Source organism: Elgaria multicarinata, chromosome 3 (genome assembly GCF_023053635.1).
Source record: "Elgaria multicarinata webbii isolate HBS135686 ecotype San Diego chromosome 3, rElgMul1.1.pri, whole genome shotgun sequence".
Classification (NCBI taxonomy): domain Eukaryota; kingdom Metazoa; phylum Chordata; class Lepidosauria; order Squamata; family Anguidae; genus Elgaria; species Elgaria multicarinata.
The window spans coordinates 22,955,854-22,966,300 of record NC_086173.1 but is presented as its reverse complement, the minus strand read 5'-3'; the positions used below and the strand labels follow the sequence as shown (position 1 = coordinate 22,966,300).

The 10,447-nt window shown below is 47.1% G+C and overlaps 1 protein-coding gene across 1 annotated transcript; it reads right to left on the bottom strand.

The window, feature by feature from the left end:
* Positions 1-355: 355 nt before the first annotated feature.
* On the bottom strand, positions 356-9,126 carry GPR84 (G protein-coupled receptor 84). The gene is made up of 2 exons (XM_063119605.1): positions 9,037-9,126; positions 356-1,986 (listed from the first exon to the last, which is right to left on the bottom strand). Exon 2 carries the CDS (start codon positions 1,911-1,913, stop codon positions 768-770), a length of 1,146 nt encoding a protein of 381 aa, XP_062975675.1. The 5' UTR covers positions 1,914-1,986; positions 9,037-9,126; the 3' UTR covers positions 356-767.
* Positions 9,127-10,447: the final 1,321 nt, after the last annotated feature.

Below are 10,447 nucleotides of genomic sequence, written 5' to 3'. Positions count from 1 at the left end.
TGGGTAGCAGAGTGCTGGATAGAGGTGATAAATATAAATATGCATTTTCAAAACTTAGCCTGTTCAGACAACACGCTAAACCATGATTAGGTCACTAACCCTTTTGAAGCAAATGGTTAGTCAGCGTGTTTAAATTGTGGTTATGTAGCCACCAGTGTTAGGAATGGTCACACAACACGCTAAGTCATGGTTCATATGACACACAAAACCATAACATTTAGCTGAAACAGCTTAACGACCCTGGTTTAGAGTGTCGTCTGAACAGTGTCAAGGGGGGTGTGTGTGTGTGTGTGTGTGTGTGTGTGTGTGTATATATATATATATATATATATATATATATATATATATATATCAAAGTGCAGACCTGGCAGCATCTTCGTGTCCGTGCCTGTTAAAAAGACAGTAGATGAATGTCCATTGAGACTTTGCGAAGGAGCAACATTTGCTGTCATGTTTGGAAATCCCAAAGGAGGTGCTTCTCCAGCTTCAACAAGGCAAGGTCTAGCCAATCGATCCCAGTGGATTTCCATGTTACCCATAAAGCCCACAACAGAATATGGAATACAGTATTGAATACAGCAGTAAAACAACAGAAATTCTAAGAAGATGCAAGTTAAGATCTTCCTGTATCTAGTTCAGCATGGATGTCCAGGCCACTTTGTGGTGGCCTCTCTGTCCCCAGGACAACCTGGGTGGTGGTGGCGGTCAGAGCAGAATGTTCCTATGGAGACTGGGAGTCATCTGCCTGCTCCCCTGGAGAGCTAGCATCACCGTCGGAATCTCCGCACCAAGTTGTAGACCACGTTTTTGTAGGCTTCGCGGAACTGGCGGTTCATGGCAGCATAAAGTACTGGGTTGATGCAACTGTTGAGCCACGTGAGGTTGGCGGCAATCATGTGCACGACGGTTGGAGCCCGGTTTTTGGCATCAAAGATGTTGACCAGCAGAAAGGGAATGTAGCAGATGACAAAGAACAGGAAGACCACAAAGCACATGCGGGTCACCCGGCGGAATTCGGAGTGGCTGTCCTTGGTCTGGCATGGGGCAGCTTTCTTAGGTGGGGCCGTAGGCTGAGACATGGGAGGAGCCCCACTGCTATCAGAAACAGTTGGGACAGAGGTCTTGGTTGTTGGCCCAGAGGGCAGACTCTCACAGGAATGCTGGGAAGCCCCCCCACTGTCCACCCCACTGTCCAGCTCTTGGTAGTGTCCTGACATGCCTGAGTTAGTCCCAGCCACATGGGCTCCCTTCAGGCTGACCTTCTTCAGCCTGTATTGGTCCATGTTATGGGCGGCGCTCTTGACTTTGCGATGGATGAGGAAGTAGAAGATACCGACGCAGCTGAGACCCACCACAAAGTAGAAGCCCATGAGGATGGTGGTATAGGGCCGGCCGCGGATGCGGTGGAAGCTGCAGGTGCAGACTTTGGGCACCAAGACGTAGACTTGCCACAGCGGTGCGAAACTGGCAAAGCCAGCAACCCAGGTGGCCAAAGCAATGAGCATCACTCCAAGGCGGGAGAAAATGCGGTCAAAGAGAGCCGTGTTGGCAATCAGCAGGTAGCGGCTGACAGCAATAAGGCAGAGAGTCAAGATAGAGACCGAGTTGGAGACAAAGAGCAGCATCCCAAAGACCCGACAAAAGTCAGCGCCCGCCCGCCAGTAGAGATGCAAGTAGGAGTCGACGGAGAAGGGCTGCAGGAAGGTGCAGTACAGAATGTCGGCCAAGGTCAGGTTGACGATCAGCAGGTTGACGCGTGTCTGCAGCTTGGTATCTAATGCGTAAGCCACCAGGGTCAGCATGTTGCCCACTGTGCCTACTATTGTCACCACGATGCCCCAACTCACGGACGCATAGCGGTAGTTGACGATCGACGAGTCATAGCAGGAGAAGTTATCGTTAAGATTTTCCATCTTGGGAGGAAGTGGTTCCAGGCTATTGCGCCCTCTAGCGGAAAGGTTGGGAGCTATCAGGCCAGTATTGCACCTGTGGGAAATGGAAGGAATTAAGCAAAAGTAAGTGGCTGTCAAGTACTGATTAGCGTGGCTTCAACGCAGGCCCAGAGAAGTACATCATACAACACCAAATCAACTTGGGGAATGACTTGGCACAAGGAAGTTTTCAGGACCACTAGCATAAATTTTAAAAATAGAAATGGATAACCGTCTGGCTTTCTTAGCCACAATAGCTGGGGAACAGAGCTTCTTTATGGCATACTCGGCCTGATATGCCTGGGCAGTGCCTGGAGAGAAAGGGCTCCCATCCCAATTGGGGTCTCTGCCATGATGATACACAAGAGGAAAATTGGAAAGAGGCAGAGAACTGTAGTGGGCACCCCAGGAGTGAGAATAGATTTCCTTGCACACCCGCCTAAAGCCAGAGGCCTGCTGCTTGGTTTATACACACACACGCAAACACACACACACACACAGCTCTCTGATTTACATCCCAGCTTCCTCCAGGGACGAGAGATCAAAGCGCAACCCCATTCCTTCCTTTTTGAGGCCTAATTGGGACGTTGCCATGGAAACAGACGTCTCCAAATCGTTCCTAACTGGCACCCTCCTCTACCTGGTTGGCTCCCTTTTCAAGCTGGAGATGGGATGCGTGGGAGGTAGCGATTGGAGGCCTAAGCCCCAAAGAGCTCCAATTAGGCATCGTTGGTGATTAGGAAAGCCAGACGGGCCTTTACAAATCCTGGCACTACCAGTCCTATTGGAGAGGGTCCAAGGTCTACGACTGGAGACACTTCAGAGCAGGGATAGTGGGCAAGCTGCCGCCGCCCTTGGTCTACTTTCACGCCGTCCTCAGGGCGATTTCAGAAGGCCCCAGCAGCCAGCAATCAGACCTCTGGAAAAAGCAATGTGTCCCTCATTTCCCACCACAGTGGACAAGGAGGAAGACAGAGAAGACAGAGAAAAAAGTGGGCTGCCCGGGGCGGGGGGGGGGGGGGAGGAGAGAAAGAGAGAGAGAGAGAGAGAGAGAGAGAGAGAGAGAGAGAGAGAGAGAGAGAGAGAGGGAGGGTGTTGACCCCACCCACTTTTTGCTCTAGTCCCGCCCAACGCTGGCATGCACATCACAGCAGATTATCCCCAATGGAATTCAGACTTGATTTAGGCAGACAAGCAGGCAGGCAGGCAGACATAGACACACACACACCACACACCGCTCTCCTAGATGAAAAGGAAGCACACCTTGTGCAAAGCTTTTTAGCTTACTTGGGGTTGCCAACTGACCCTCCAGGAAAGCAAAACCAAACCCTGGCCTTCTCGTGTGCCTGATGTACCAGGAGTGCTTTTCGGCCTGCTTCAGCTGGTTCACTAGCTGTGGCCCCATCTTGAGCGATCTGACCTCGCCTCAGTTCTCCCTGCATTAGCGGCGTCCAGGCTGGACTGCTGTAATGCGATCAACGTGGGACTGCCCACTGATGCAGAATGCGGCCACCTGAGTGCTTTTGGGGTTCGGTCAGCTGGTTCACATGACACCTATTTTGCACCATTTGCACTGGTTGCCAGTGAATTTAAAGCGCTGGGATCAACCTTTCAAGCCTTAAAAGGTTTGGGACCAAATTTCTTGAAGAACTCATATCAGCATGCCCACACTTTAAAGTCATCAGCAAAGGGTCCTTCTCACTTGTCTGCTTTTGAGAACAGTTTGGTTGGCATGAGGGAGAGGGCCTTTTCTGCCTTGGCCCCACATCTTTTGAATGCACCGCCATCTGGAGTTCATCTGGCCTCATCATTGCAGCCGGCTTGTAGGAAAAGCCGTAAAGACCCATTTGTTTTCTTTGGCTTTTCCTCGAGTTGCCTTTTATTAAGCTGCTGATGGTTTTAGCTGGATTTATGTTATGTATTTGAGTATTTGTGGGGCTAGGTGTTTGTTTTATTATTAGCACCGTCTTTGATTAATATTTGATGTGTATTGTTATGTATACTTTATTCTCAAAGCTGTCTTGAGGGGGCCTACAGATACTGGGTTGGATCCAGATTTATGATGGATTATCTGCACTGGCGGAAGTGGGCTTCCTCATCCCCTCCTTCCTAAGGCAGCCCTCCAGCCCCCCTGAAAATGCTACACAGAGAGACCCTGGCGAATGGGGCGAACTACGGGGAGGAAGGAATCTCCCCAAAACAGGTGGAGTGACCTTCCGGAAGTGGATCTCTTTCACTCTAAGGAGGCAGTTCCTGGATCCAACACAATGTAAATGAAAATCTCTCTATATAAAATGCTAAAACGATGTGTGGCAATGTGTGGCATGGAGGTTCTGAGCTATGAGAAGAACTTTGTGTTTCTAAGCAACAGGATATATAAACACAGCTGGGAGTGGGGGGAGCAGCTGGGAGTGGGGGGAGCAGCTGGGAGTGGGAGGAGTGGCTGGGAGGGAGCGGGGGGAGTGTCTGGGAGAGGGTGGAGCCCAAGAGGAGGCTGGGCGGCTCACTGGAGTGGGGGGAGGCCTTAGTTAAGTCTTGCGGGTTGGTGGCCAGGTGAGGGGGGGGAGCAGGGTTGAGTGCCTGGGAGGGGTTGAGTCCAATGGACTCCCAGTTGGCCTTGCACTCGGCTTTTCTGGGTGCCCACAGAAAAGCTGGAAAAGTATGATTACTGAGCAATAAAAATATTAGCGCGCAGATGGTTTGCGCGAGTCAAGCTAGTAAATAAATACTCTCCTTCCCGCCCAACACACGCACACACTCATGCGCTAAGGGAGCTTTGGCTATCGAGTGGTACAGAAATGCAATAAATAAATACATACATAAAGGCCCATAGAGTAAGCTGCCGTTCAAAGCACAGCTCTAATAGGCAGCTTCTCCCTAGCTCCAGTTCAGGAAACGGGGGCTGCCTGCTCTCAAAAGCTTACAACAGTCAATGAATAGACAAGAAGAGAGGCTTTCGTGGTTCATGTGGTGGTTTCTGAAGCAGGCGATGAGGGGGAGAGAGGGAAGTGGGTTAAGAAACTGGAAGCTGCTCTTGTAACTCTTCTTGCGCCTGTGCAAGTATCGCCGGCTGGCACAGACCACATCCAAAACCTTCGAGGTGCGGAGTGATATAGTGCTGCCCACAAGCCATTAGTTCTGGCCCTGCATCAAAACCCTTGCCAGCAACTAGGGGTTTTTTTGCGGGGTGGTGGGCACTATGAGAAGAGAGTGAGGGATAATGGGGTTACTAGCCTGCTGCCACAGTCGGCTTTCACACATCCTGCTTTCTCCACACTTCCTCTAGGTTGGCGACAGAGGGCCCCAGAAAATGTGTCTCACTGGGTCCAGAAATGGCCTGGAGGCCTCTAGTTGCTAACCCCTGGGTCAGCCTCTCCCAAGCTGCTGCCCTGCAGATGTTTTGGATAACAACTCCCAGCATTCCCGACCATTAGCCATGCTGGCTGGGGCTGATGGGAGTTGAGATCCAAAACATCTGGAAGATACCAGGTTGGGGAAGTCTGCCATAGGCTAACTCATAGAACAGAATTCCCAATATAAAAGTGCAGCATGGTGGAGGAGAGAGGACAGTGATACCTGTTGAATTTCTGCCTGTTGCATAGATGTTGTAGGCATAAAGCATGCCAAGAAAAGAAGAAACAAAGGGGGCAATACCTGGGTGGCATGGTGCTTGGAGTGTCAAATTACAATGGTGGGGTGGGGTGAGAGATCCAGGTTCAAATCCCCACTCATCCACGAAACTCACTGGGCAACTTAGGAAAATCTGCCTGCCTGCCTGCCTTCCCTATTCCACAGGGCTGTTGTGCGGATAAAGTGGAGAAAGAATCATGTACTCAGCCTTGAAGCCCTTGGATGAAAGTGAGATATAAATTTAATAACAACCTAATACCCTCCAGGTGTACTGCACTGGAGAGTGTGTGCATGGGCGCTGCTAGCTGGGGATAATGGGAGCTGTAGGCCAAACTATCTGAAGGGCATCCATTAGGGAAGGCTAGTTCATGCACATTAGCCCCTCCTCAAAACCACTATGTAGCAACATCTTAAAATAAGGTAGCTAAAGTACCACCTGATTTTAGCACCCTGCCTCTTTCCTCCAAAACCAGGCTACATTTCCTTTGGAAATGTCAGCTGGTCTGAGGAGAGGAAAAACAAAAACCTCACACCAACATCATGAAATGAAAAATGAAGCCCTCGTGGTCCTTATCTCCACCTAGCCACAGACTCACGGGGATTCTTCCAGTGCCAGAGCTGCTGGAAGGTGCATACCAAGAATCAACACCGTGTGGAATAATTTGAAAATCCATGTAGCGTAATACCTTTATTAGGCCAGCTCACAAAATATGTGCAAGCTTTTTAGACATCCATATCTCTTCCATCAGGTAAAGATATTACACTATATGGACTCTGAATTATTTCCTATGGACAGCACAGCAGCCTTTGATTTCAGTGTAGATTAGTTACTCATCCACATCTTTATCCATCCTGTTGTATTTGATATCCAAGGTGGTTAAAAGGAAGACGTTTCCGAATGTTCCAAAGTGTTTTGGCGGATGAAGCAGAGACTCCAAGCTACTTTAGAGACCTGGAATCTGAAAGTTGGATCTTGGACAGGATCAGTAAGGGTGCTGTGAAATGAGGGATGTCAGAGAAATCCTCAATGGAATCAGATAAGGGTAGATTTTTAAGCATCTGTCCCATGGGTTCTACAGCATGGATTCCACTGACTTAGAGCTTCATCACAGCAGCGTTATACTGTGCCATCACTGCGAATTGCATGCAAAGGACTCTGAAGTTTTCCAGTTTATAATCTGCTTTTATTGTGAAGTACTCCCATGCATCCTGCTTTAATTGTACTATAAAGGCAAAAGACTTGCCATATTTTGCTACTAGTTTTCGAGCGTATCATCCGAGCGGCCACTGGGACAGGATTTGAAGAAAAATAATAAACAAATGCTTACATCTGCGTAAGCTTTAAAGATAAAGACATCAAAATTGGCACAGTAATAGATATTAAGGAGAGCTTTAAGCATATCAAATTTGAATCGGAATGGGTCATCCATTGATTTTTTAATGATTTTTTAACATTTCCCCCCTTAAACCCATTTCCTGGTATGCAAAGGATCCAGCCGCCCGGTAGCAACAACAACAACGCCGACAGCTTAGCGCTGTAGGGGATAATTTGAGGGAAACAGGTACGTGGGATGAAGCTCATATAGACCTTTTTCTTTTCTTTTTTACTTTCCAGAATTTTATGCAAATTTAGTCATGAAAAAACATGTAAAAACCAAAATAAACCCACTGGTCAAAAATGCAGATTTTCCCCAAAGACTAAAGCATGAAAATGCACATTGGGTGGGGGGATTTGTGTATCTGGGGGAGATTTGCACTTTTCCACAAGTGCGAATTTGAACAAATGTGAATTTCTGCATATTTCCAAAATTGCTAATAATCTGATTCTGACAATGTGCGGATGACAGAACAAAAGGCACCTGACAATCCACGAAATACAGATAGCGCAGATTTTACAAAATCTGTCCAACCCTATGTGAAACTAGGGCGGCCAGACGCAGAAGAGGACAGGGTTCTCGCCCCTTTAACGATTGTATAGAAGGATTTCAACAGGTCACAGTATCAGAGCCAGGTCATCCCATTTAGTTGATTGGTGGGAAATTTCAGATGGACAGAAGGGTGTACTTCTTCGCACAGCACATAGTTAAACTATGGAATTTGCTTACACAAGATGCAGTGATGGTCTCCAAAGTGGACAGGATTAAAAGGAGATTAGACAAATGCATGAAAGATGGCTATAAATGGCAACTAATCATGATGGCAATTTGTTACCTCCTGTGTCAGAGACAGTATGCCTCTTAATCCCAGTTGCTGGGGAACGTGAGCAGGAGGGTCCTACTTGTAGGCTACCCAGGAGGAACTGTGGTTGGCCGCTATGGGAATCAACATGCTGGGCTAGATAGGCATTTGGCCTGATCCAGCAGAGCTCTTCCAGTGTTCTTAGAGCCAATATTCAACAAGTGAAGTTTGTAAAATGTTCAGAATTCAAAAAGTCAGATTTTGAAATGCTACCAAATTTCTAATTCATGTGAAATATCATTTCATCTCTGGTGCTGGCCCGTGGCTTTTTCCTTCCTGCTCCCACCCAAGCCTACAATCCTGTAGCTTGACTTGATTCCCAAAGGATCTTTGCAGTCAGCATCCCCTTCAATGCCCTCAGTATATAATTGGTAGAAAAGAAGAGACTTGGGTGTGTCAGTATCCTAAACTGTCCTGGAGTCAAGACTTAAACTAAGTCAGACATCTCCCACAACTCAGCCCTGTAACCTTTCTCCATGGACAGTGTTGAAGCTGGGAATGAGGAAAGAAAGATTTTCTCTGGGCTCACAGCAGAGAGAACAAATTTGAAATTAACACAGATGCCCATTTGCCACATTTTTCTAAAGGTCCTATATTCCTATGCATTAATTAGATGAAACTTTTCCTATTCTTTTACCACCATGCCAGGGAAAGGTTCACCTACTACATTTCTGCATGTTAGGCCACTGCTACAGATACAGGAGCAGGGTCTGAAAGACTGATGGCAACTCTGTCTACACATTGCTGGATAGAGTGGCCAGATGCAAAAGCGGACAAGGCTCCTGCACCTTTAATAGTTGTGCAAAAACTGCTATAATTAAGCTATGAAAGGTGTAGGAGCCCTATCCTCTTTTTGACCACCCTATATTGTGGATTTCCAACTGATCAGGGACCAGGAGGCAGTTCTCACCTGCCCTTGTGCTTTTAACCACTCTTGATCTCTAGAAAACATCAGCTGAAGATTTCCACAGCAAGGAAATAAGACTATTCCTTTGTTAATGTCTGCAAATCAAGCTGCTATAAAAAGCCTAGAAACAGTGGTCAGCACAAGAAACAAGCAACCCTCATTGTTAGCCACTCTGATGATAAACCAACACTGAAAGATAATGTCAACTGTATACATTTCCAGGAGGCACAGGAAAAACTAGGGGGGGGGACCCCCACATAAATAATAGTTTAAACTTTAGAAGCTCCTGAATACAAAGTTCAATATGTTAAAAGAGAGAAAGTGACTTACTGAGGAAAATCAGGTGTAGGCAATCCAAGCCAATGTCAACCGTCCGCAGTGCTTGGTGTCTCCAGCTTTTTTGACACTTATTTATCAAGGTTGTTTGTGCCTAGTCTGAGGAGAGAGAGAGAAAAAAACTCCCAAGTTTCCAAACTCCCTGAAGCAACTTCCTCTTTCCCCGAGGCTTGTAAATGCCAACTCACTCGACCTGTGTGTGTACTCACAGCGCTCAGATGAAAGTTGCATTCACAGGCTCGTGCAGACTCGCCCACAAAAGCTCAGAGCAGAAATTTAAACAAGGGTTAAAAAAGATTAAAAATTAACACTAGCTGGCTTGGCGTAAAGAGGGAGAGGAGCCGGGAGAGAGAAGGTGTCATGCTCAGATTGAGAGATAGAACAAGGCAACCTGATGTATGGATTGGGCCATTCTGTCACATGGCCATCTATGGCAGGGGTGATGAACCCCTTTCGGCCCAAGGGCTGCATGCACTTTCAGAAAGCTCCCTGGGGGCCACATTCCAGTGGTGGGCGTGGCAAAAGGGGCAGGGTAAAATACCAGCATAGTTTAGTTTTAAGCTCTTATTTGAGATTCTGTACCACTGACCTATGGATCCATCAATTTGCTTAAGGATTCCAAGAAGAAAGTAAATGAGAGGCTGGGAGTGGGACCAGCTTAAGATTGTTGGAATCAGGGCATTCATAACGGCTTGCTACCTTTCCTACTCTCCTTTGCAACACAGAGGTCCTCCCCACATTTGCTTCTCTATAACAATTTCTATGCAGCAATGATTAAGGTTGTAGCAGCTAATTGCATGTTTTCCAGATCCTAGAACAGCTCACACGATGGCAAGTTCTACAGCTTTGTTCCAAGTATCATTGGAGTAAGTTGAATAGCAACCAAGTGTATTGAAATCATTGTGCTGTTATTTCTTGAAGGGTCAACAAGTGACGCTATTGCTTCAGTTAACTGTGCTGGAAGGATCACTTTGGTTAAAGGGAAGAGCAAAGAAAAAAAGGCAACATTCTCTACGTCCATATATAGGGCCTCCATTTGTTTTGGACTTCAATTCCCATCAGCCTCAGCCAGTATGGCCCATCATCAGGAATCCTGAAAGTTGTAGCCCAAAACATCTGGAGGGCATCAGGTTGAGGGAAGGCTGCTCTACACTGGAGCAGCAATCCTATGCACATTTATTTGGCTGTAAGCATTACTGAACAAAGTAGAATTTATTTGTAAGTAAATAGGGTTAGGGATCGCACTGCAGCTTTAGGCTCTGTACAACCCATGATCCACATATGGCTCATCAAAGCTTCCACCCAATTGCCAGTTCAGCAAACAAATGCAGAACTATAAGAATGCATGAAGTATGCCCTGTGACCTGAGCACCTATAATTCAGGTCTCCCAGACATAGATCCTCA

What these genes read in the sequence shown, in the direction of transcription:
- GPR84 (XM_063119605.1), bottom strand. Translation starts at nt 1,913, where the DNA reads ATGGAAAATCTTAACGATAACTTCTCCTGCTATGACTCGTCGATCGTC.